Source organism: Mesitornis unicolor, unplaced genomic scaffold, assembly GCF_000695765.1.
Source record: "Mesitornis unicolor isolate BGI_N332 unplaced genomic scaffold, ASM69576v1 scaffold963, whole genome shotgun sequence".
Classification (NCBI taxonomy): Eukaryota; Metazoa; Chordata; class Aves; order Mesitornithiformes; family Mesitornithidae; genus Mesitornis; species Mesitornis unicolor.
The window spans coordinates 1000-28195 of record NW_010175121.1 but is presented as its reverse complement, the minus strand read 5'-3'; the positions used below and the strand labels follow the sequence as shown (position 1 = coordinate 28195).

Below are 27196 nucleotides of genomic sequence, written 5' to 3'. Positions count from 1 at the left end.
CCCCTCTCTTTAGCAAATGTCTGTGTTGTGAAGGTGGATGGGACTCCTTATCTGTGTAAAGCTGATGAGGTTGGAGAAATATGTGTGAATTCGGGTGCAACTGGGATGGCGTATTTCGGCCTCCTTGGAATCACCAAGAATGTGTTTGAGGTTTGTATTTCTTTTTGTAATGTTAAGTTTCATTGCTACGTTTCTATTATTTCTTTTTGCCAATAAACTTACTTGTTCCTTAAAATTCCTTTTGATTTTATTAGAAAAAACCATGGGCAAATACACTTTGCTTCATTTTCTGCCAGAACTTGAAGTTCAGTCTGTTATAACCAAAAATACAAAGTACCATCAGCAGTCAATTAGCTGCCTCTGTATTCTGCAATCCAGTGTTGTGCCTGTGTTGGCATTTAAATTCATTTTAGTTCTTCTATTAACACAGCAGTCTTATGTAAAATTACCTGCAGACATTTCAAGCTTATTGATGCACAGCTTGGGACATAGAAGTTTGTCTGATACTTGTGAGCTTCTTCATACAATCAAAATGCATTTATTCATGTATAATAAATTATTCAGTAATGCTTCCTTTGTGTATTGCAAACAGTACGTGCTTTTCAAAATGAGCTTTAGTGTTCATTTGCTGTAATGCTTAGAACACTTCAGCAGTTTGCAGTTGGATATATGAAGAATAGATACTAAGCATGATAGCATAACAGTTGTAAACCTTGGAGTTCATCAAAGTGAAGCAAAAGCGATCTTTCTGCCCAGATTTTTCCTCACAGTGGTACTCAAATTTCGTGCTTTCCCTTTTCCGGGAAGAAAGGAGTGAAAGGCCTTTGGGAGTTGCACGTGCAGTAGGGTGACACTGGGCAGCAGTTGGAAGACTCAGCTTAAGTATGGAGTTCTACCAGAGAGATGAAAGAAATCCTCACCATAGTCTTCTCTTTCAAGAAGAGCTCTTTCTGGCAGCTTACCAAGCCTCCACACTTCAAACAGCTGAGCTTTCAGCACTGTCCTTAGCTAGGGAGAGAGCCAGTGTGAAAGCTGATGTAGTGGAAGAGTTTTAGGGGGTGGAGGAAAGGCAAGGAGACCACCTGAGCAGATAAGAGGAACTTGCTGATGAGCTTAATGCTTTTGCTTTGGTTTTCCATTGTAGGCAGCCTCATAATTGCAGCAAACATAACTTTCTCAAAGTTCTGATAGTGCAGCATTTGTCACAATATAAGTGCTATGCCTGGGTACATATCTTAGCAGGGATGTTAACAGTAGCAACAGAAAGACTTTCTGATTAAGTGCTATTTGCATACATACTATAAAACCTGATTCTAAAAGCTGCGTGAACTCTTGTAATGAAGGCTAAGTAGCCGAGAAAAAGACAAGGTAGAAGGCTCCCACAGAGTTAAGAATCAGTGGGTTCTTCATGATTCAAAAAGCTGTTGTTGATACTCGACATGGCAGTAACTGTTGTCATTGAGTAATTTTCCAACTGAGCATAGAGCTACAACGAAACTAAGGCAGAAAACATTTGAACTTCACTGTTCTTATCAGCACTGTGAGCATCTGAATACTTATGTGTTCTTTCAGGCCATTCCAGTGACGGCAACCGGTGTGCCTGTTTCAGACCAGCCCTTTACAAGAACAGGATTGCTTGGCTTCGTGGGCCCTGTAAGTGTGAAAGAGCTGTGCGGGGTCCTGCTTTGTCCTGACTCCCAACTCTAAGGGGTGCCCCTGAATTCAGCAGAAATCTGTGTCAGAGCAGTGATCTCGCACAGATCTTGAGAATATTGCTGGCTTTAGTCTGGCATGTATTGCCAGGAGGCTGGAGGTTTTGCCTCTCTATTTCTAATCCTGTCTTCTTTTCAGGACTATTTGGTGTTTGTGGTAGGAAAATTGGATGGCCTAATGACAGTGAGTGGCCGCAGGCACAATGCAGATGATGTGGTAGCCACTGCGCTGGCAGTCGAGCCCATGAAGTTTGTCTATCGGGGAAGGTGAGCATATTAAAAACTTTACCACTGCTGATTGGACTTTGTTGCTCCTTTTTTCACCTGCAAACAATCAACAAGTAACAGCATACACAGAAGCTCTGCATGTGAATTTTTACGTGTATTTTATAGGAAAGGTGGCAATAGGTTGTGATGTGCCAGATAAGAACTTGGCAGTCCTTGCTGACCTGGAAGACAAATATTGACACCCTGCTGCAAGCATACTAAAGTTGCTTTCACATAGTATAAACATAGATCTTTAAGTGTCTGTTTAAAACTTCTTTCAAAACTTCTCTTAAGATACTCAAATGAAGCTTGTATGGCAACCATAAAATGCAACTCCCCTTTGTCCACCTGAGCCTTTGAAGCAGAGTAGCATAGGGAAGGACTTTGCAGCATGTTCTGAAGAACAAACTAGGAGTGTTGAGGCTGCTGAAGGACCCTCAAAGATAAAGTGTGTTGTATCACCAGCCTCATTGCTGCGCTTTGCTGGTCAATGGCTCAATGTCTGGATGGAGAGCAGTGATGAGCGCTGTCCCTCAGGGGTCTGTACTGGTACCAATACTGTTTAATATCTTTGTTAATGACATAGTGGGGGCAAGTGCACTCTCAGCAGATTTGCAGAGGACACCAAGCTGAGTGGTGTGCCATCCAGAGGGACCTGGACAAGCTCAAGACATGGGCCCATGTGAACCTTATGAGGTTCAACAAGTTTAAGTGCAGGGTCCTGCACCTGGGTTGGGGCAACCTCTGGTATCAGTACAGACTGGAGGATGAAGGGGATTGAGAGCAGCCCTGCAGAGAAGGACTTGAGGGTACTTGTGAATGTAAAACTGGACATGGCCTGGCAATGTGTGCTCACAGCCCAGAAAGCCAACTGTATCCTGGACTGCATCTAAAGCAGCATGGCCAGCAGGTCAAGGGTGGTGATTCTGCCCCAATCTACTCCACTCTTGTAAGACCCCACCTGCAGTACTGCATCCAGCTCTGGGGTCCTTAGCACAGGAAAGACATGGACCTGTCAGAGCAGGTCCAGAGGAGGGCCACAAAGAGATGATCAGAGGGATGGAGCACCCCTCCTATAAAGACAGGCTGAGAGAGTTGGAGCTGTTCAGCCTGGAGAAGAGAAGGCTCCAGGGAGACCTTAGCAGCCTTCCAGTACCTGAAGAAAGATGGGGAGGGACATTCTAGTAGGGCTTGTAGGGATAGAACAAGGAACAATGTTTTTAAACTAAAAGAGAGTGGATTCAGACTAGATATAAGGAAGAAATTTTTTATGATGAGGGTGGTGAAACACTGGAACAGGTTGTCCAGAGATACCCCATCCCTGGAAGCATTCAAGGTCAGGTTGGTCAGGACTTTGAGCAACCTCATCTTGTTGAAGATGTCCCTGCTCATCTTTGACAGGGACAAAGTGAAGGTGAACTTCGGTGGCTCAGGGGGTTGGGAGTAGGAGTGCAATTTCTTCGTCAAATAGTAGAAATTAAATTGCTACCGAGGAAGAATTGGATTGAGAATGGGAATCGGGCAGATCCTAGGAGGTTGAAACCACATTCCTATGGGGATAATTTTTCTAGATCTGGATTTATCTGGGGGAGTTTAGCAATATCAAGATGGTGCTTAGGGCAAGGGATAGACTAAGTATGAATGTAATTATGTTTATTGCTCTTCTCTGGGGTATTACCAGATTTTAAAGATTGGAAGTCAATTGTAATAAATATACTAGAAGAGCAGGATCCTCATCAGCAGATGGTTATATAGAGGAATAATCAAATGACATCTACAAAGTGTCAGTATCAGGCTGCTGCTTCAAAGCCGAAGTGGTGGTTTGATGTGAAGTGGAATTTCATTAGTTGAAGGAGGCAGCCTAATAAGGAGGATCCAATAATTACATGAAGTCCATGAAAGCCTGTAGTGACGAAGAGGCTCACCCTCATCATTGCAGGAAGGTTGGACTAGATGACCATTAAAGGTCCCTTCCAACCCAGACCATTCTGTGCTTCTATGAAAGTTGAACTTACCTCATTTTTGCACCACTTGTGCAACTCACATATCATAAAAATAATGGCACATACCTGTTTGAGGCATCATTATTATTTTATCCTAGAAATGCAAGCCTAAAACTAATTTAATTCACAAAAGGGAGTAAGTATTTTTCAGTGCAAGTGTTGATAGATAGGCTGGTCAGTAATTTGGCATAGTTGTCTTCCAGGAGGGACATCATAAGTAGGTGCAGTAAGTTTAGTGTGCATGATGGAGCTATATAGGCAAGGTTTGTGGAGCCCTTGCCCGTATGGAACCTGCCTGTGCTAAATGCGTGCTACATTGGTGATTGCAAATTCTCTTGACCCTCAGCAGAAATAAATTACAATAACGAACCTACATTTGTTCTAAATTTGTCTGTGGTTTTGTGATGATCTGGCATGAAGAATGCTTGTGTGTGTTGAAGAAGTACCATTAAAGGTTGCAGCCATTTCCACGTTATAATATACCATGCTATCTTCATCGTATGTTGCATCCTATCATTCTTCTGTCCTTTGCGTTTTAGGATAGCAGTGTTTTCTGTCACCGTTTTGCATGATGATCGAATAGTGCTTGTGGCAGAGCAGCGCCCTGATGCGTCAGAGGAGGATAGTTTTCAGTGGATGAGCAGGGTTCTACAGGTAGTTAGTCTGTCCTTTTCTCTCTTTCCAGGTGAATAAGGCTGATGTATGAAATGAGAATCTTAGAGCATCTTTTTTTCCATAAGAAAAATCTACCAGTGTAACTACAGAGAGTTGTAATAAGCTGACTTCTGAATGTGTTTCAGGGTTGATAGTTAACAGAATTTTGTAAAAAGTAAGACTTTCTTTCAGATTTTTTTTAACTTCATACTACTAGGATTCTTAAAGTCCTAAGGATGATCGTTTTTGTTTGTTTTAATTCACATATCTCTGCTGATTTCATACTGTCTGGGAGAGTTAAGTCTGAAAATGTTTAAGTGCCAAGTATCAAAACAGATCCTGAATTTTTTTTTATGTCACTAACATCCTTATTCTAGATCTCCAACAGTAAGCATTAAAACCTTTTTTCCCTTGATTACTTCATTGTGTTTTTGTGGGGAGCCAGGAGGGAGGGGGATTGATTCTGGTAGATTTGCATTTGAGGATTTCAGAATTATTTGATCAGTTCTAAGGAAGTAAAAAGTGAGAGAGCAATTATGGAAGAAGAGTCTGGTGAAGGGACGACTGAAGGGAAGACTAGAGAGAACTACTTAAGGGAAGATGCCTCTTCAGAGTAAGGCAGTTGTGTAATCGTGGTTTCTATCTAATTTCAGCTTTGTAATCTTTTTGGAGGGAATTCCTGGTAATAGGCTGTTTTTCATGGGAGAAAATATTTTTATTTCTCTTTTTAGAAGTGTCATAGCTAAAATAGACACTGAAGTTTTAGACAGCAAGATGCTTCCCTCCCTATTTTTGTGGTTTTATGTTCTACTGCGCTTTTGTGATTGTGCCATACGTGCTAAATTTGCTGTGGTATAATTTTGGCTTTTTAAAATCTCTGCACTTTTTGCCCACCTTTAAGAGACTTTCCTAATCCCTGATGTGCAGGTGGCATCCTCTTGATAGAGTGCACAAGCAAAGTCCTGGGTCTGCTCCTGCTCCCATTGAAGTCATGGCACAACTTCTATGAGTTCAGTGAGTGCAGAATTGGACCCTTTATTTGCAAATTGTGGTGCAAGTAAAAATGTTAATGTTATTAAATGACTTGAATTCAGATTCTTGCTATAGCTACACCCCAGTTGATAACATGGAATGTACTTTTCTTTTTCTTTCTATCAAGGCAATTGATAGCATTCACCAAGTGGGAGTCTACTGTCTCGCCTTGGTGCCAGCCAACACTTTGCCAAAGGCTCCACTCGGGGGAATTCATATTTCAGAAACCAAGCAGCGCTTTTTAGAGGGTGCTCTGCACCCTTGCAATGTCTTGATGTGTCCGCATACTTGCGTTACTAACCTGCCTAAGCCTCGACAGAAACAACCAGGTGAGTAAACCAGAGCGTGCTCCTTCAGTTCTGTGTGCCTGGCTCTGAAGGTACGCGTGGAGTGTGGTCCAGAGGCAGCGTGACAGCTCGGGGCTGTGCGTGCTAATGGCTTTAAGCTGACAAACTTGGCAGAGCCAGTGGTGTTGGCAGAGCAGCACAGAGCTCAGTGAGGGCGTTCTGGTCTGCCTTGAATCCCACGTATGTGCAAGGACGTACATTTCATGCTTCTGTAGCTATATTCTGAATTGTTCCTGTATTGGCCATCTTGCAAGGGCTGGTCCTCAGACATACTCTAACTCCCATAAGAAACAAAAGTACAGACAAACCTCAATTTGCTGAATTGGTAATAGACTAATTTTTAATGTACCATACTTATAATGGACTGATTTTTAATGTACCGTACTTATAATGGACTGAGTTTTAGTGTACCATACTATCCTCTTCTCTCTTTTTCTATGCAATATGATCCTTGGTTTTAGCTTTTCATCTTTTCAGATCTGTGTTACGTATGGCATTTATAGTAATCTGCAGGCTGCGTAATAGATTATTACATGTTCCTCATATTATTTATTCTCATTTTGCACTGTTTTTTCAAAATGCAGATGTTGGTCCTGCTTCAATGATAGTAGGAAACCTTGTTGCTGGAAAGAGAATTGCACAAGCCTCAGGGAGAGATGTTACTCAGTTGGAGGATAATGACCAGGCAAGAAAGGTAACACTGGTGTCCTGATATTACTAAATATTTGAATTTGTTTATTCAAAATGAGGGAAGAGCAGTTATGGCATTCTGCTGAAACTGAACACTGTGTGTTTTGAGTGTCTCCTTTTTCTCTGTTTCAGTTCCTGTATTTAGCAGATGTTCTCCAGTGGAGAGCTCAGACAACCCCAGATCATCCCCTCTTCCTTTTGTTGAATTCCAAGGTGAGATGCACTTCAGGTTGTACTTGAAGACTAAGATCAGTAAAAGATGGATTGGATTCTAAGAAAATTCCAGCTAGAAGTCTTTTCCTAAAGTGCTTTGGGTTGTTTTGATGATGTGGATGTCACGGTTTTGAAGCAGACAAAACTTGCTAGTTAGCAAGCAGTGTAATTTTTCCACAGCTGGAATTTTATTCCACATCTTTTATTCCACATCTGGAATTCCAGTATGCATTCTGCCTTGCTTAAAACATTGCGCTAATTGTATTTCCTGCTGGAACACAACTTTGGTCATAGTAATGGAAGTAACAATTCTGTCTTCGACGCTGAGCACAAAGGTAAGTGGAAGTTAGAGCTGGAGGGGTTTTTTCATTAGAAGATCTAGAGCTTATGTAGAGAACCCCTGGGGCAGCTTTGGAATCACATTTTCCAGGAGAACTGCACATCCTTCAGGAGACACTGAAGCCTTCTGAGCTAGGCCCTGCCCCAGAGAAGGATGGCACTTAACAGTCTCTCAAACATGAGCAAATAAATGCTTCTGTTTTGGCATAGAGCCTCTATATAATTAGTTTATTCTAGAGGTGTCTGAGCCCTTATGACATAAAATAAAGCAAGAGTCATGTTTCTCAGTAAATACATCATTTTTGCTCATAGCCACTCTGCTCTGCATGGGACTGTCAGTAGCGCTGGAGCATTCACACACCCTGTGCATCCATACTTCATAAAGGGTTGTGAAAAACTGTTCACTTTTGTAAGTTCCTCAGTATTTCATCCTCCCTGGGTTTGAGGAGCACTGCTGCTGTGCGTATTTCAGAAAACTCAAATATTTTAGATTCTTCTACTGCTGTTCTGGCACTTTTTTACTCCCCTCCTTTCTTTCCAGGAGGCAAAGTTGGTCAATTTTTGTTTGAGCCTGTACTCAGTAGCTGCACTTCCAGTGACAGTAACAGCCCAGTGACAAATCTGATCTACCTTGTGCTGTGCTCTCCACAGACATAGGACATGGGGAACATGCTTTTGAAAGGTCCAGTAGGAGTCCTTGGGAAGTGAAGGATTTGCCTTTGGGTCTCTCATTCAGACAGGCAAAATGGTATCAACAGTACACTTTATTTACGGTTCTTATTTTGCATGACTTTAGCTGCTGGGCTTTAACAACAGTTTTGTTAGTAAAACAGAGCAGTATGCCAGTGCCATCCTGCGTCAAATTGGGCCTTGGATCAGAGCGCTGTGCATTTGGGCTGAGGATTACATGTGACAGCTCGTCTTGGACTTGAAACTGAATAGTTGAATAGCAAATACTCGCTGCGGTTATCTTTATCTGTATGGTGGGAGGCTTGATTCAGTCCCTGACTTTTCTTCTGGGGTGGTTGTCCCACCAGTTTTTCTTGAATCAGATTGTAGTCTTGGAAAAACAGATACATCCCAACCTCACAGGCTTAAGGCTAAGACATTGCTTCCTAGGCTGGATAACAAAAATATGTTTTCTGTCTTCATATCAAAATCTGGATTAAACCATTTGGAATCCGCATGACTTTGTGACTCGGGTTGCCTCTTTGACCCTTTAAAAGAATAGCTATACCAAAGACATCAGCAGAGATCACTTTGTATTTTTAAGTCTGCTGGTTGCAAAAACACCTGGAGGTTTGGCTGTGCCTGGTAGGGTAAAGCTGATGCGGTGGTTTGCTTGTCAAAACAATTGTGTTACTACTGCTGCTGTGTCTTCTCCCTTGGACTGTGAAATTTCAAATATTTGTAAGGTATTATTTTTGTGGTACCAAATACATTTAGAAACTGCTTCACTGTCTGATATTCAAAATAATGCATATAAAATTCACTAGCATTCTAACATTCATGGTTCAGCATGGTTCAGCTACGTTCATAGTAGCAGCAGCATGGTTTCTGAAACCCCGAGACAGAGTCTTTAAAAGTGTTTGCTGTATTGTTAAAATAAGGACAACGAAATACTGCATCTGTAGCATGCACCTCTTTCAGTTTCATACTGATCTCCACAAAGTTCTCTGTTGTTGCTTCTGTTTGGTGCAGGGCACTGTAGCTAGCACTGCATCATGCATACAGTTGCACAAGAGAGCAGAAAGAGTGGCAGTTGCGCTGATGGAGAAAGGACGGCTGAATGTTGGTGACCACGTGGCCCTGGTTTATCCTCCAGGTAAGGGAGTACAGACAGTGAAACTCCAAGTCAGACAGCACAAGAAAAGAAACAACTCTTGCCAAAACAAATCATTCAAACACCCATTTAATAGAGTGGTGTATGGCAGTGACTTCGTATTTCAAGGAAGATACTTCCTTTTTGTCATTTTGATACTAAGTCTCTTCTCCAAGTGGCAAACGCCATTTACCAGACACTTCATCTCACTGCTCCAGATGTCTGAGTAGTTATGCAAGAGTAGTTTGATTTAAACCACGTAAAAGATTCTTGATTTTCAGCTCCAGAGACTAGAATAAAGCTGCATCTATGTATCCACTGAAAGCTAGATTAAGAATGTCAGTGTATGAACACACTTTGTTTCCTGAATGACTCTTTTTAGAAGCGAAATCTGGGCCCCAGACTTGCCTCTCTAGTATGTTATTTACAAGTGTACCACAGAGAAAAAAAGTAGGGTAACTGCATATTTCAGTCATAGTTGTGAACAAACAAATACATGCTTTTTAAAAGAATCTGGTCATCTTTGTAACCTACAATACCTTGCTTTGTTAATTTTGTAATTTTATGCTACCTGTCCTTGAAAATACATCCCTACAAATGTAAAGTTCATAGAGTTTGAATAATTTTTGGTAACTCTCAAATGTGAAATATTGTAACCTTATAGACTTGGGCTTGGCCAAGAACAGCCTGTTGGTTTGAAGAGACCTTTGTGACAAATCCTTACATCTTAATAAAGTCAATCAGTATGTATTATGTTTTAGTGAAAGAGTTTGACCTTTTGTTCTGATAAAAATGGCTTTAACTTCACAAATATCTTTTACAGGAGTAGACTTGATAGCAACTTTCTATGGCTGCTTATATGCTGGCTGTATTCCTATCACTGTTCGGCCACCTCATCCACAGAATCTTGCTACCACTCTGCCCACTGTCAAAATGATTGTAGAGGTACGTGTAAGGCCTTTCTCTCCTAATGCTTTGGTGCGTGTAGGATGGTTGATGATGTGATAAATTGCTTTGCCGTAGTCAGTGTAGAATAAACTAGGAAAAAATAGTATGCTGTAGCTGAGTCAATAAATACTTTTTCAGAAACTTGTTTAAAATGTTCCTTTCACTGTTATAATTTATTTTTCTTTGTTTCTGATGTTTGTCTTCAACTATTCAGCGTACTGGTTATGTCATCTGGATAGGTATGAAATTACTTGAGCATTCATTCAGGAGCTTTATGGAAGTTTTTAATGCTGTGTTCTTTACAGGTCAGTAAGTCTGCATGTATACTGACCACACAAGCGATAATGAAACTGCTGAAGTCCAAGGAAGCTGCAACAGCTGTAGATATTAAAACATGGCCCACTATTTTGGATACAGGTACAGAATGTTTGCCCACTAGATAAAATGTAAATAATTTGAAGATTCATTTGTTTATTTTGTTACACCATGACTGCCCAACTGAATGGATGTATCTTGCATTGCATCAAAATAGCTGTCCAGAAACTACAGAAAGCATCTGGTGTTGATGCTGTAAAGATACATTTTTGTCCTATGCTCTTTTTCCAAAATAATAATATAGTATTCTTCTCTTTTTTATGTATTTTAAATAGATGATATGCCTAAAAAGAAGCTGGCTAGTGTTTTCAGACCTACATCTCCAGATATGTTGGCATACTTGGACTTCAGTGTCTCTACTACTGGTATATTAGCAGGAGTAAAGGTAGAGTAATGAGAGAGATTATTGTGTTTTGTTTCTCTATATGTAGGCATAGTCCTCCTGCCAGAGAAGAAATACAAAAATGTAAGTGGACCATCTTAGTGTTCAGAAAGCTTGTTTTTAAACTTGCATGACATCAGAATTCCTTGATGCACATTTTGGAAGCATTCAGTGTTACTGGCTCTACATGAGGAATCACTGAAGGGACTAAATGGAGAATGTCATAAAGTTCATGAATGGTTCTTTTGTGACTTATTGTAGAGAATGAGACATCATTTGGTGTCATTCGATGTCATGACAGATGTCATTTGCCACTAGCATGAAAAACACCTGTGAAATTTTGGGCTCATATCCCTTTCCTGTTTTAAAAATGCTTTTAAAAAAACAAACCGCTATGTGTTGCCACGTCTGCTGCAATAAATGCTGCTATCAGTTATTACATGTGATACCCTTTTTTAAAAAAAAGTCTCTGAGCAGCTGTTTTCCTCTCCCAGATGTCCCATGCAGCTACAAGTGCCTTGTGTCGCTCCATAAAACTACAGTGTGAGCTGTACCCTTCACGTCAGATTGCCATCTGCCTTGACCCTTACTGTGGCTTGGGATTTGCACTGTGGTGCCTGTGCAGGTATGTCGTTGGAGTCGCAGGCTTTCCTGTGTGCTCCCAGCCTTCTCTGCAATCCAAGGGAGCAGCAGTGGATGAAACTGTCAGAGAAACACAAATGAACCTCTTTATACGTATTTCATAAAGTACCTTTTGTGGTAACAAAATTAATTCATAAAGTTAATTAATTGAGCACCTCGGGTTTTGCAAGTGGAATTCATTAGATCCAAGAAAAAAATGACTTCTCTGTTTCGCATTGATTAGATAAATCCTTTCAAAGTCTTTTGAGGTTAAACCGTATCTTTCTACAAGACCCTTACGGTGTTGCAAGATTGGTATGCGCTATGAAATACTGCTAAAGGAAGCAGTCAACTGTTTATTAAAACGAAGGAGACCTGAACTGATGCAATCAGATCACTACTGTAATGCAGCATATTTTGCAGAGCTGCAAAATTTTCCTCTTTTTGCCTATTGAAGCATTCCATATGCTTTAACAAATCCAAAGATTTAATAGTGGTTTAGGTATTTCATTTAAACAAATGCAGAAACCTAATCCGAAAAGTTATTTCTGTAAACAGATGAAGTTAATTTTACTGTAGTTAGCCTGTTTCTTCCTCTCCAATTTCCCCAAGTGAAAAGGAAGCATACTGAAGAAAAGCAAAAAATTTAACTTTGGTATCATCTGATGATTTATATCATCAACAAAGTGAGGCAGAGTGGAGGGAGAAGAAACCTCAGTGATGGAAATATTGAAATCTAAATGGATTTAGAAAATGTATTTTTAGGGAAGGGAAATACATGTGTCATGTTTTCTATACAAGAGTTAATATAAGGTTGCTTTGTTTCATCTGAGTTATATGCTTTGTTTCAGTGTGAAAGACTGTTTTATTACAGATTTTTTTTTCTATTTTAGAATGTTTAAAAGGCAAACAAAAACTCCTCACCATATTGCCCACTACAAAAAACCATCAGCTGTAGTCAGGAGAAAAGGCAAGCGTGTCAAGCTACCTGTAGAAAGCAATTAGAGATCCTGTTATTTATTTCAAGATGCACTAGTTTACCTAAACCTGGTTTTACAGAGGAGTGTGTCACTGATCTGGCAATTTAAGACTATATGGTCATGGCATTTACAGTCTTGAAACAAGTATATAATATTAAAAAAAATAGCTGTGACTCTTAATTTCACTTTCTGTACATTCACATTAACTGGTATCCAGGTTAAATATTTCACATAAACACTGCTTAAAAAACTTGTGGCAAAGGCTAGAAAATGGCACTAAAAACTTGAGTGGTGCGGTATAGTGTTAAAGACTGATTTTACTTAAAGTAAAAGTTGCATTTTCCCTAAGTAACTCACAAAAATACGCTCAATTATCAACTGTAGTCTGTAACTGGAACAATGTCTCAAATATTAATGTTTTAACGAAGTTTAATGAAGATGCTTTGTCTAGTCAAAGCATTGAGTATTTCCCTATAGTTCAACACAGTTTGCTGCAGGACAAATATACTCACTTTGTGGCTTTGAGTTAACTACAGGATGCTTGTTCTCTGTGAAGAAGATAAGCCGAAGGTCAGGTAGATACCAGGCTCTCAGTTTTCCTATATGTGCTTCATTTTGACTTTCTGTAACTTTGGGCTTTTTTTACACGGGCTTGAAGTTTTCATGTTTCTTTTTCTCCCACTCCCTAGTGTATATTCGGGTCATCAGTCTATTCTAGTCCCTCCTCTGGAACTGGAGAGCAACGTGTCTCTGTGGTTGTCTGCTGTAAGTCAGTATAAAGTGCGCGTCACGTTCTGCTCCTACTCCGTGATGGAGATGTGCACCAAAGGGCTTGGAACACAGACCGATATACTGCGGGTGAGTGGACTTAATGTTTCGACACGCTGACATACAGATACATGTGTCTTTCTAAAAGTACTTCATTTTGGCTTGCAGATGAACCATAAGTGTTTCTCTGAAAGTCCTTATTTCTGACTTGCTTTTTGAGAAATACCAAGATTGCTGAAAGTTTCAGCTCTCATGTTTCGGGGGGGGGGTGAAGTGTTATGTTTTCAACTTCACTTATTTGTGCCACCTCTGTGCTGCTGGGTGTTTCTGAGATTTTGGGTAAAACACTTAGCAGGTCTACATAAACTTTCTATTGTCTGAGACAAAAAAACAAACAAGCAAGCAAACAAAAACCCACACCAAAAAAACCCACAACCCAAAGCCTCACCAAACCTTAAAACCAAAAAGGCTCTCCCTCCTGACGCCCTCCTCCCTGTCCTCCCAAAAAACAAGCCTCCCAAAACCTGGCAAGTGTCACCCGCTTTCAGATCGCTTCACACCTGTCCTGGCTTCTCTCAGATAGAATCAGTTTTCTGTTCAAGAAGGTTGCTGTTTTGAGAAGACCACAGCACTCAGTTTAGTAGGAATAAAGTTGATAGGACACTGTTTTAGGTTTTGCCAGCACTGGTATGCAGGCTGCTGTAGTGATCAAGGTCTTCAGCAGTTTTGAGTTAGCCAGGTGCAACCCAGGGCAGCAGACACAGGCTGGCAAATAGAATTATTACACAGCATGAATGCTCACTATAAGTTGGAGTTTGCTGGGGACGCCTCTCTTCCCTTGATGGTTGCCATCCACAGAGGGTCTTGCCTATCTCCTTCTGCTCCCAAGGCCTCCTGCCCCACTTGTGACTGTCGCATTTCTGCTGGAGCTGTGGTGCTCACAGTGTTCATTCTCTTATCTAACATTCGCTCTGGGAACGCACAATCCACAAGTGCTGTACGAGCTGAGCATAACTTTGTGTGGTTTATCGTTGTTCTTACTATTACTACAAATTATTATTATGTTTTGTTTAGTTTATTTGAATCATTAAACTGTTTCAATCTCAGCCTACGAGTGTTCCAACCTTTTTCCTCCGATTCTCTCCCACATCCCACCAGGGAGTGGGGAAGTGAGAGAGTGAATGCTTGGTGTTTAGCTGCCTGCCGAGATAAACCACACCACCACCAGAAGTATTGAGTACCAAAATGGATGTAATCTTCCTAACAGCAGCAATTAATACATCCATTTATTTCTGAGGAAAATCTCTTTGACTGAAACTTAATTTCCTTGAAGAGGCGCCTCTGCCTCAATGGTTGGAGAGTTCCCATGGCTGCAGTAACTAAGCTGCTCAGGACCTCCACTGGGAATGTCTGGCAGCTGCTTGTGTGCAAGAAAGCAGCTACATTGTGCTTATTCTCAGTAGAGACAAAAAACTCTGTCCCTCTGTTCTCCTGGACCTCACTGAAGGGATTCCTGGCCAACAGCCAGGTGCTACAGGTTCATATTCACACTGGTGAGAGCTAATAACGTCTCCAGCACTCTGTGTGCACCCGAACTGCACAGCACTGGGAGCAAGCAGGTCTCTTGTGAGCCCAGCCCTGTGACACAGTAACTTTGTGGTTTCTTTCAGCTCAAAATGGTGAGTGGCTGCACTGCAGCTATATGATGCAAGTAGCTTGCATCTTGTGCATCATACCCTGCCACAAAGCTTCTTGGCACAATTTTAGAGGGTTGTCCTTTTTAGAGGGTTGTCCTGGGTGAATGGAGCCAAACTGAGTGCAGTCCGTGTCTGTCTTACTTAACCAGTTAGTGTCAGGTAGTCTAGTGCTTTTAAAGTCCAGCTGTTCCCCAAATTAAAATGGTTTATTTCTAGAACTGTTGACTTCAAACTTAGAATGTTTTTTTTTTCACCCGACCTCTCAGATGAAAGGAGTCAACTTGTCCTGCGTGCGAACGTGCATGGTGGTTGCAGAGGAGAGACCAAGGATTACACTAACGCAGTCTTTCTCCAAGTTATTCAAAGACCTGGGCCTCTCTGCTCGTGCAGTGAGCACTACATTTGGGTGCAGGGTTAACGTAGCCATCTGCTTACAGGTGAGATTTAACTGCTTCTTTGATAGACTTATGGACAGAATCTCTGTGACCTTTGTAAGACATCACGTTCAGCTGTATGTAATTCTTTTCTAATGAATTAGAACTCTATTGCCTGCTTGCTTCATCACCAAGTTAAATAAGCTTTGAAGACTTGGATTATGATAATTTCACTTTTCTGTACTAACTGACCAATTGATTTGCCTTTCTAATGCAGAGGATCAGTATTAAGAAACTTGTTTTCTTTCTCCTGTGCAGGAGCAGTGTTAAATGAAATACACAGCTTCCTGGTCACAAGCATATTAAACACTTCAAGCAGTGCTATTTCAGCTTTTGTGGGATTCAGATTTTGCCTATTTGAAAAGTAGCTTATGTATATATGGACTTAAATGGAAAACAGAGTTCTTTAAATTAGACCTAGGAAAACTGACAAAGGTGGCAGATTTTTGTGCTTTTAAAGATCTCACATGAGTATTACCAACGTGCAAATACGTTTGTCTCACCTCATGTGGAAGTTGGACTATTTTTCTTTCAATTAAAGGTATAAAATTGGAAGCTTTGAGAGGAAGACTATGCCCATAACATACAGTGCCCTACTTCACAGACCGGAGATAATGACATACTGTGGTCCAGGCCAGCCTTTGATAGTTTAGTATTCAGTTGACAATAAACCTGTATGTGTAATTTAACCATAGTAGATCTAACTTGTCTTAATGAGATGTTTCTTCTCTAGTTAAGAGAGAACAAAAAATGTACTCCACAACTTCCTTGAAAATCAGGTACTAATATGATCTAGAAATTGGCAAAGCACCCTGGGTTTCAGATGATACTTGAGTTAGTAGATAAACTGCTCCAGTTTCAGATGTGGCAGTGTGAAGCTTTGTATGTGAGGAATGCATGTGCATTAAGTATACGTGTAATTGTAAATTTTATTTCCAGTGAATTACACTTGATTAAAAAACACTGTCCTGTGAAGATTGCTGCTGTGCTTTTGCAAAATTTATTTTTTCTTTCTTTTTTTTTCCTCATTTCTGGTGCCCACTAGATGAAGGAAAGCCTTTTTTTCCTCTTAGAATATATTTTAATGTTCTAGATTTCCTACAAGAAAGATGTTTGGGGCCATGAGCTTCTTACATACATTGCCATTCATAACTGTTTCTTACATTTCTATAGTTTCTTTCACACATATTAAAGAAGAAAAGGTTTTTAACAACCGCTACATACGTGGTTATAAAGAAATGCGGCCAGAGCAATTTTATGAATCAGTAGATGGAAAAATAGGAAGGATACAGACGAAATTAAGGCGACTGTACAGAAAGATATTAAATTCATTGAATAAAACATTTCAGATGCCAAGTATGAAAGAATAGCTGTCTGAATTGCCTGCCTAAATAAGAATTTTAAAAGCCAGGTTTGGATATTTGCTATTCAGACTGCACAAAGGGGGAGAACCAGTTTTTCTGTAGAATGTTAAATGGCAATGTGAAAAGGACTCCAAGAAAACTGGTGACTGTAGGGCTTCTGAGCAGTTACGGTTCTCCTTCATTTTATACCTTTTTCATCTCTGTTCTCTGTTCTTGACCCCCTTTTTCAGTGGTTTTTTAACCTCTTTCCCCCATTCTTCCAAAGTGGTATCTGTATTTGCCTTTTTTAAATCACCAAATTTAAATGAATATAGATTAATAGTAAAACTGAATGGGTATTTGATACAAGGTAGCATGCAAATGAATACCTAACGTCTTCCAGCCCTACCGGACTGGTTTACTGAGAAGGTGTTTCTGAAGCTGCAAGCAGCCTTTAGGTACTTACAGGTGGAGGAGGGGTTTATGAAGGCAACAGGCATTATGTATGATCTGCCTTAAACCTCTTCTTGTTTATTAACTGGGACTTGCATGTTTCCCAGTGAACCACTTAAAAGTGCTAAGCTCTTAAATAATCTGAAATGGAAATTTTCACTCTAAAACAGTATGAGTTTTGTTTTCTGTCTTACTGTGTGTATCTTATGTTTCCAGTGCCTCTTTGTTTGTATTTTCTTTTTTCCCCTTTCTCTCTGTTTCACACACTTTGATGGCCTCTGTTACTTCTGTTTGTGGTCCCACTGTCAGCCAAACAGGCTGGGCAAGCTGGCTGAACAGGTATAGTGATGCATGTGTGCTTGTAATGTCCTAAAGTCAGTCTGGTTCAGCATTATTGCTCTATAATGAACATATGCCATTTGAGAGAGTTTTCATTTGAAACGGATCAAGCAAGATTTTTTTTTTTACTAAAGAAGTTCAGTTTTACTCACAAAGAACGCTTTTAGGTGAAGTATAAAACCTCTTTCTCAAACAAGCAGAAGGGGGGTATAGACATGATTACAATTACTGAATGCTATATTCCTAAAGATAAATATCATACGGTTCATCTGGTGTGGCTCTCAGTGTCACCAAGCCTCTGCAGTGCTACAAAAGTACAAGGGAATGTTATCATAAAGACATTATTACTGTTCTCGAGCACTATGGTCCTGAGCTGATGGCCAAGTGGCCTCATTCTAAGTATTTCTAAAATGAGAAACTGTGCAATGGGGAGGAAATTTTGCCCATTGGTTTTTTTTTAGCTTAAATATTCATTTCACAGTAGTTTCTAGTTGTCCTGAGATTAAACTCTGGTGGGGAAGGGAAAAAAGGCCCCCTGTTGGGAAATGGGAAACCTCTCACCAGACCTGGTCAGGTTTATTGTCTGACTTCAACAGAGCTCTGCCTTTGCCTAGGCTGTTAATGGCAGGCACCTTGGAAATACAGACATTTGTTAGAGTTATGTTTTATTTAAATGTTGGGGGTTTTTATCTTCAAAGTTGACAAAACTGTTATAAAGCAAAACAGCTGAGCTTTGGGAAAGGGATTAAGCCTGTGTAGGTTTATGCTTACATGCTTTGCACTTGCTACACAGTTTTTGAGGAGGTACTTACCAAAATGAAATTTTAAAAACTTAAGTTTTAAATTGAAAATTTTTAAAGACTTACCTGTATAAATACATACTTCCCTTGTGCATTAATTTATGGATTTCATAAAACATCAAAAGTTTTATGGCAGTTGCTTTAGAAAGGGGGGGCTATTTTACTATATTTCTTGTATAGTGTATTTCCCTCATCATAGATTAGGGAAGTACTTTATCAGTGTCATAAAAAAGGGAGAGGAATTTGTGAATTTAGGTGACTGTGAGAAAGCAAGAATTCCTGGCTTCTGTTGAATTTGTTTCTTCCTTATTCTTAGGGAACAGCAGGACCAGATCCAACAACAGTCTACGTAGATATGAGAGCACTTCGACATGACAGGTACAGATTATGTCAAAGCATTCACTATTTAATGGCTGTAGAGGAGAAAGCTCAGCCTCACTGCATTGCATTAGTTTGTTGAAACATTCTTAGCAGCAGCTAATCCCTCATCACTGTATACAAGGAACCCCACCCTAGAGGATGACTGCTGTGTGCTGGAAGTGGTCCAGCATCTCCTCCTCCATCACTTGTTCTGCTGTTCCTTTCTAGACCTTCACCTAAGCTGCTGTCTGTTCACCAGTCCTGTATAATCTGCACTCATTAGCTGTTTCTTACCTAACCATACTGTTAGTAAAAGGTGACTTTGCCAACTGGCTGGTTAGTCACAGAATCCCAGAAACAGTTGGGGTGGGCAGGATGTCTGGATGCCCCTCGTGCAACCTCCTGCTCAAAGTAGGACCAGCTTCAAGGCTTCATCAGGTTACTGAAGGCCAGGACCAGTTCGGTATGGAAAATCTCCAAGAACGGAGATCCTCTTCTGTGTGTGTGCGTGCCGAGACTGACATCTTGCTCTGGGGAAGTTTTCCTTACTGGTATTTCCCATCTTGCATGTTATGTCCCTGTCCTCTTCTCTTCATGGTGTGCAACTCTGAGAAATCTGGCCCCATCTTCTCTGTAACAATCCTTTAGGTAGTGGAAAAAGTGCAGTTAGAGTTCCCCTTAGTCTGTCTTTTTTCCCCTCTTCAAACCAAACTAACTCAATTCCCTCAGCCTTCCCAGATCAAATAAATTGATGTCAGGGCTGTGCCAGAGTGTATCAAAAGACACAGACGTGCACATATGTACTCAGGTGTCATCTGGAAACTTGTCAAGGATACGTCACTCTCTCAGACCAAATTCTGTAGTCATAATTTTCATACTGACTTGTCTCTCAGTTAACTTAGTTAATACAACTGCTGGCAGCACCATGTTCAGACTGTAAGTTTAGTAGGGTACAAACGTATTTGTATTTGTTTCTGTACTCACATTAAGAAACATAATATCAAGACTTGGTGCATTTGCTTTAGGTTTTTTTAATTGATCATGTTAAACTAGGGGCTTATGTTAACAGGCAGCTTTCATGACTACTCATCTCTAATTTTTGCTAGCTTAAATCGTAGTTGTTAGAAGACAAGCTATTCACCGTCATTTGCATGATCCTGATTTGGCATCTGAACAGATCAATGGAAACTGCAGTCATTTTCTCCTTTGATATATCACTGTGACTTGCATGGCATAATATTTCTGTTAAAACAAGTTCAGCCATAGCCTCAAAGCTGCCTCTGTGTTAGTCAGTTCTAGCCTATGGGTGTAAGGAGAGCGTAATATAATCTAATCTATAGGAGCCTCTTGTATACTTCTACTGCACTCAATTCTTGTTCCTTCTGCATATGTGCTATCTTCGTATGCTGTGCTACTAGTGGGCTGCATAGTGTCACTTAATTCCATTTGGGCTGCCTGCTCTTCACTTTTTGTAATCCCTACTGACACTCTGCTGTGGTTCAGTGTGGCAGCAGAGGTCCAGGAGAGTCCAACAAAGAAGGTGGAACCGCAACCTTAGAGCTCTGTTGGAAAAAGTGACACCTCTCCAGAGAGCTGAGTTTCTGATTCTTAAACATGGTCTATGGGAATGCTAATGTGGAAGTCTTGAAGACAGCTAGAATATCTTAACTGTCTTCCTCCATTGTGAATAACAGCATGATCAGCTGGCATCGCAACAGCTAAGGATAGGATAACACTGGATATACTGGAAGACATCTATTTTAACTTCTATTTAAGTTCATAAATCATTGTACAAATGCATTCTCTTATTTTCTCAGGGTGCGTTTGGTAGAGAGAGGTTCTCCACACAGTCTGCCGCTTATGGAATCTGGGAAGGTGAGAGATTGAGAGTAATCCTCCCTGTGACCCTTACCTTGGTGGCGAGCTGCTTCGGCTGGATCTCAGTACAGAGTCTGTGCAACAAGCTTCACTGATCATAGTATATGTAGGAGAGGCACTAGAGAGAGCATAAAATGAGCAGCTAGTTAAAATGGAGCCACGTGCGTAAAGTGAAGCAATAGAATATAGATACAAATTAAAAAATCGGAAGCCTTCATGCAGAAGGCATTTTTCAGGTGTGAAACAAACTTCAACTCTGAAGCTGCAAAATAGCTGCTTAGAGTCTAAATGATTAAACAACTTGGTAGGAGATGGTTGATACCTATGGTGCAGAGCGGAGTAGAAGGGGAAGAACTGCATGGTCTGTTGACTTCTGGCACTCTGCATTGTTAACTTTGGTTTTGATGAATTCAAGCTCTCTTAACTTCTGTTCTAAACATTTACTTCTTATTCAAGATTCTTCCAGGAGTAAAAGTCATCATAGCGCACACAGAAACCAAGGGACCTCTGGGAGACTCACATTTAGGAGAGGTAAAGCTTTGATGCTGTTGTGCTTTGTTTATCAGCAATTATTTAATATATAGATAAATCATGTTAGATAAATGTCTATCTCTTAGTGGAATGGCCACATAACGTGGCAAGTGAATGAATGAACTCTACAGAGAGCTAGAACTGTTTTCATACTTGTATGTATGTCTGCATGGTTTCCTCCCTCCTCTGAATGCCAGTCCCAGGTGATGCCAGTTGACTAGTCTGTCTGATTGGCAGCTAGAAGAGGCAGTCCGTATCTTAAGTATTCCCATCAGTGGACAGTAGTAATGAGGTAATTTACTGTTTGGTTTAATCTTTGTTTTCTGTACATCTGGATTTGTGTATACAAAGATGCCCAACTAATAGACAATTGCAGTTTAACAGGCATTCCTTTCCAGCAGGCCAAATGTCCAGTTCATTTTTCCTCTTTATCACTCCCAATTACATGTATATGAAACTCCTTTTTACTCCTTCTTCCTGGTCACCTTCTGTGAGACAGAAATTAATTCATTATTTTAATAAGACTATTCTTGGCATTTGGGGAGAAAAAAAGTTGTCAGTGGAACAGATCTTTTAAATCAGTAAATGATGCTGCACGAGTCTGGCAGAATAACCAATGTTTATATGGGAATGATTCCCTTTTGGTTTTGGTTTGTTTTGTTTTTAATCCCCTAGATATGGGTGAGTAGTCCACACAATGCTACTGGTTACTACACTGTGTATGGAGAAGAAGCACTGCATGCTGATCACTTTACCGCTCGCTTAAGTTTTGGAGACACCCAGACCATATGGGCTCGGACTGGGTACCTTGGCTTTCTGCGCAGAACAGAACTTACTGATGCTAGTGGAGGTGAGCGAAAATAAATGTACTTACAGAAACGTGCACTTTAAACTCCTTGGGGTAGTTGAGCTAGCAAACACTAAGCTGTCGTGCAAGTCCATCCTGACTTCCATCAGTGAAAAGCGCTGAATGTAACAGGAACTGTTACTCTGCACATGTTCACTGATGATGATGATACTGGGTAATCATGCAAAATGAGAAATTCATAATGCGCTTTTGACAGATTTAGCAATCACATTCATCTTCGTTTGTTTCCGCTTACACAAAACAGTATTAGTGCATTTGTTAGAAGCACTAGAGCCTTTCTATTCACTTTTCCTCTGAACCTCCTTCCTTACAGACAGGATGCAGTATTTCAGTGCTGTTCTAGAGAATATGAATAATGTTAAAGTCATTCAGCAGTTTCAGGATGTGCGCGAATACTGGTGATTTCCCAGCCTTAAAGGTCTAGAGGAGTAATGTCTCCATAATTGTCCCAGTATAGAAAATAAATTGCTAGTCTGATTGATCTTTTCAATCTAAGACAAGATGTCTATAAACTTGAGAAATGTAAGCACATGGAAGAAAAACTGCTGCTTTTTCTGTTGAGACAGAATGTAGAGTAGGTATAACACTTGATTATCACACATTTTTTAAAAAAGTAATCTCTAAACATCCTAAGTAAAAGAGTTTGCTTTTAACTTATTAGCAAATGTATATTGCCGATTATCTGTGATTGGTCTTAAATGAATGGTGGTATCTGCATGGATAGTGTCAGTGTCCCCTCATTGCTGTCACTGGATAATGGACTGTATGGGGTTCAGAGACACCTTTTACATTCCCCGTAACCATTCATGGCTTAAGATAGAAAAGCAGCATTCCCACTTGTAGAACACGCACGTCTTGGCAACACCATGCACATGTGGGGACACTCCAGGAAGAGGAGTGAGTGAGGAGAGGTTTGTTGGAGGTGCAGACTTTTGCTAAGGAGCTACCCCATCTGTTGCAGTGGGTATCAGTCCAGGGTTCAGAAATGGTCCATGATGTAGCTCTGTTGGATCTATTCCCTGAGAGAGGAGGGTCATCCTCCAATCTGCTGTACTGGTGTGCTATTCACAGCAGCAGCTGTGTGGTCTCCCTGGGGCTCTTGAGAACAAGAAAGGTGGATGCTGTTGTTCCAGCTGGAGAAATCTCTGCAGCCCACTCAATTCCACCTCCTCCAGAGCTGCATCCTGCAGACCTTCCTCTTCCACGGTCAGAGTGCCATCAGACAGCAAAAGGTGGATTCTGGTAAAGAAAAAGAGTCTTCATCAGAGATGTGTGCTATCCGTATCCCACAGCTACCACTACTACCCAGAAGGGTCCCTTCTTGGCACCAGGCCTCTCCACCCATTCAGCCTAGACTGAGCAGATCTGTGTTGGTCAGCCCTTCTGGAGTCTCTGTTCGTGAGGGAACATGATCTTGGATTATCAGTGAGAGCTGATGTAACATAGATGCTCCCTGAACAACATTTCACTGCATGTCATCTTCCCCTTCAGAGCTGGTAGAGCACGATAAAAAGAACACTCAACCAACGTGGTTTAAGCTTTCCTCGCTCTCCTCCTCTCTGGTTCTCTAGGGTAGTTACTGGACCTCCAGGGCACATTGTGCTGCTGCTTAGTGCAAGGTTCTGCATGGGATGCTTTGACAGAATCATCCATCACTGTTCGAAGTGAAATGGCTTCCTGTTCTTGAGAAGCTGGCAGTTCGCACAAACTGGAATCTGTGAGCAGACATTCACAAAGAAAGAGAACTTGCAGGTGGCAAGGCACCAGATGATTATAATAGCAAGATTTTGTGCCTCATAGCTTTCTGAAAAATCATGCATCAGAGATTTTTATCACTGTGGAATAATGTCACTTGTCCTTTAGTTTGTTAGCATTTGAGAGGCTGTGTATGGTGAATGAACAAAACAAGTAGGCATGAAATACAGTGCAGCTTCCCAACGTGCTTTTCATCCTAAGTCACACAATTGAGCAGAATTATAAAATGGGTGCAAAAAAAAAACAAAGTTGAACAGGATGAACATGGCAATGTGGGGAGCATTGGTTATTTAAAGACCCCCTTCAAGAGACGTCTAGGAGAGCTTTGGTTATTTAACCTAGCAAAGCTAAGGCTGAGGAGGGGATAGAGTTGTCCTCACTGCATTAATTGTGGGACACTTAAGAAGCTGAGAATAATATTGCTGGCATGAGTACAAGTGGGTAGAAGCTGGTTTTAAAAAGAAAAAAAGGTAAATTTGGACATTGGACAGGCGTTCCTGTCGATCACAGGAGAGTTCTCTGGTAAGAATGGTGGGACAAAAAGATGCTTTAACAGTGGACTTTGATTGGGTGTTGTGGTTTAACCTGGCAGGCAGCTGAACACCACACAGCTGCGTGCTTGCTCGCCCACCCCCAGTGGGATGGGGGAAGAGAATCCAGAAAAAGTAAAAATTGTGGGTTGGGATAAAGACAGTTTTAAAAGAACAGAAAAGGAAGAAAATAATAATAATTATGATAGTAATAATAATATGAGAACTTAAAAACTAGAATATACAAAACAAGTGATGCACAATGCAGTTTCCAAGCAGCAGCCTCCAGCCTTTCCCGCAGTTTGTATTCTGGGCATGTTACACAGTATGGAATGTCCCTTTGGCTCACTGGGGTCAGCTGCCCTTGCTGTTTCCCCTTCCCAGTTTCTTGTGCACTCCCAGCCTCTGCTGGCACAGCAGTACGAGAAGCTGTAAAGTCCTTGACTTAGTGTGAGCACTGCACCAATGAAAACATTGGTGTGTTACCAGGATTATTCTCAGCACAGATCCAAAACATAGCCTCATGCCAGCTACTGTGAAGAAACCTAACTCTATTCCAGCCAAACCCAGCACATTGGGTTTAGGAACTGACATTACATTATGTGAGAGAAGGGGCAGAATTGGGTGACCCAGAAATTCTTTTAGGCTGGTTTCATTTGCTTGGAGTCAGTAGTTGGAAGTGCTAAATGACTTCTTTAATTCTCTTCTCTCCAAATGGTAGAGCTTGATGTGTGCTCCAGGCTCTCTCCCAGGAAGCATCAGGAACATCTCAGAATGTCAGGAGTAAGCATGTACAGATGACCATGTTTGTTCCGTAGATCTGATTATATTTTAAATGTCTGTGCTTGCAGAGAGGCATGACGCCCTGTATGTGGTAGGCTCCTTGGATGAAACACTGGAGCTCAGAGGAATGAGGTACCACCCCATTGATATAGAGACCTCTGTAATAAGAGCACATAAGAGCATTGCAGAATGGTAAGAGCCTCAGTTATTACTTTTCTGTATCCTTTTATTTCTTCTAAAGCAGCAGAAATCAAGCTTTGTGGAACAGCATGCTAGACCGAGAGCTTGCTGTAGCGTGAACACAGAAAAACCTTGCTTAGAAAGCACTGCAGTGAGAGTAACTGAAACATCGTGTCCCTCTTTCCCCTGCCTCTACTGCTTAAAAACAAACAAAACAAAACAAAAAAAAAAAGCCAACCACATTATCAGAGTTTAATTTTCCTATTCTGGAAGACGGGGGCAGCAGAGCACTTGCAAGCTGTGGTGTTGACTTCTCTGGCTGTGTCAGAACCTACACACTTGGATGTGGTAAACACATCTCAAGCGTTTCCTGAATGTTATCTCCTAAGATATGTTGCTCTCATTTGGTCCTAATGGATGATGTATGCCATTTGGCTGCAGGTCCTCTTCAGTCTCAGACTGGTAGTGTTCAAGTGTAATCTTTGGTCTTTCCTTTAGTAATCTCTGAAGCTTTACACAAGTATATTAATATCAAGTATGCAAACATTGAATCTGAAATCTTAATTCTTGTTTAATACATAAGTGCATACTCTTAAACACGATTGTGTATTTATAAAAGACATACCTATACTTTGTAAATAGACAATTAAAAAACAAGTGGCAGAGAATATCCCAAGAAGTTTCACCTTTAACACCTCTTGATTTACGAGTATTTTCACATTACTTTTATATCACTTGTTCTCATTTATTATATTGTTCAAGTACTTACAAAATGATTTCCAGTGGGTCTCTCTTTGCTAACTGTCTTCCTTGGACTGTGTGGTTTTCTTCTCACTGTTACTGTTTGTATCGTGCTGGCAGCGCTGTGTTTACGTGGACCAACTTGCTGGTGGTCGTTGTGGAATTAGAAGGCTCAGAACAAGAAGCGTTGGACCTGGTGGCACTGGTAACAAATGTGGTTCTGGAAGAGCATTATCTCATCGTAGGTGTTGTAGTCATTGTGGACCCAGGTGTAATTCCTATCAATTCCCGTGGTGAGAAACAACGAATGCACTTGAGAGACGGATTTTTAGCTGACCAGTTGGATCCTATTTATGTTGCCTACAACATGTGAAACCAGAAAATCACATCAAGGCTAAAGCACCAAAATCAAGGGACTTTCCAAGTAACAACATTGGAATCTGTCTTCTGTGTTTTTCAAAGCTGTTGAAGACCTTAGGAAAATGGAGATACTGATCTTCACAGACCTTCATCTCTCAGATTTCATTTGCTTTCATAAACCCATTTTACCGGTTACAGCTGTCTTAGGATGGAGAGTTTACTGGAATTCCTGAAGGAAACTTACTAGAACTATCATGGACCAGTGTTTTTTTACAATAATTATGAATGTCAGTACTTCATGCACTGCATAAAAGGACATAAAGCGGGGTGGGGAGACAACACCAGCTGTGAGAAGGACTCTTGGAAATAATACTGAAAGTCGTGAGTAACCATTCAGAGTTCACCCTCCATGTGATTGTTTGCAATACGTTGGCAGCATCTGGGTTGGGACTTAGTTTTCAAGATTGCACATATCTCTACCATATTCTCTACTGTACTGAAAGGAATTTTGCACATATTTGAGATTTAAAAATACAGCTTTTTATTTTAAATCACTGACTCATCCCTATTCAGAAGAAACAAAGTCATTCCAATCCCGGATTCAATATAACAATTATGCTGCTGTTCAGCTTTTTGTACCAAGCAAAAACAAATACTGCAACTGTAACAAGGTTACTTATTGTGCCATGCTGGACTCTGTAATGCTATAAACTTTATAATAAAATATAAATTAATATCCAGTTTTAACTACTCGGTGCAGGAGCCTTCACTGCTCTTGCTGTTTAACTTCATGTTAAAGTCGCTTGTTTTCATAGCATTAGCTGTTAATTACTGCCCTGTTTAACGCCAAGTATTTGGAAATTCATTCCAAAGCAAATAGTCTCTGAAAGATAAGTAGAAATGTTTACAAAGCATGGTCTTACAATATGTTTTCCCTGAATATCCTGTGCTAAAACTTACGATAGTGATTTTATTTTTTGTCCACCATGGA

General features: G+C 40.6%; 1 protein-coding gene across 1 annotated transcript; it reads left to right on the top strand.

The window, feature by feature from the left end:
- Positions 1-26935, top strand: LOC104538163 (disco-interacting protein 2 homolog A; the record flags this gene model as incomplete). The annotated part of the gene is made up of 20 exons (XM_010181259.1): positions 1-150; positions 1573-1653; positions 1852-1979; positions 4522-4636; positions 5796-5997; positions 6600-6709; positions 6838-6918; positions 8959-9082; positions 9903-10024; positions 10333-10444; positions 10678-10787; positions 11279-11409; positions 13075-13243; positions 15117-15287; positions 18536-18597; positions 20397-20454; positions 20914-20988; positions 21664-21838; positions 24993-25116; positions 25966-26935. Coding segments are annotated over 20 exons (2553 nt in total), but the record flags the coding sequence as incomplete, so codon positions are not given.
- Between the last annotated feature and the right edge of the window lie 261 nt (positions 26936-27196).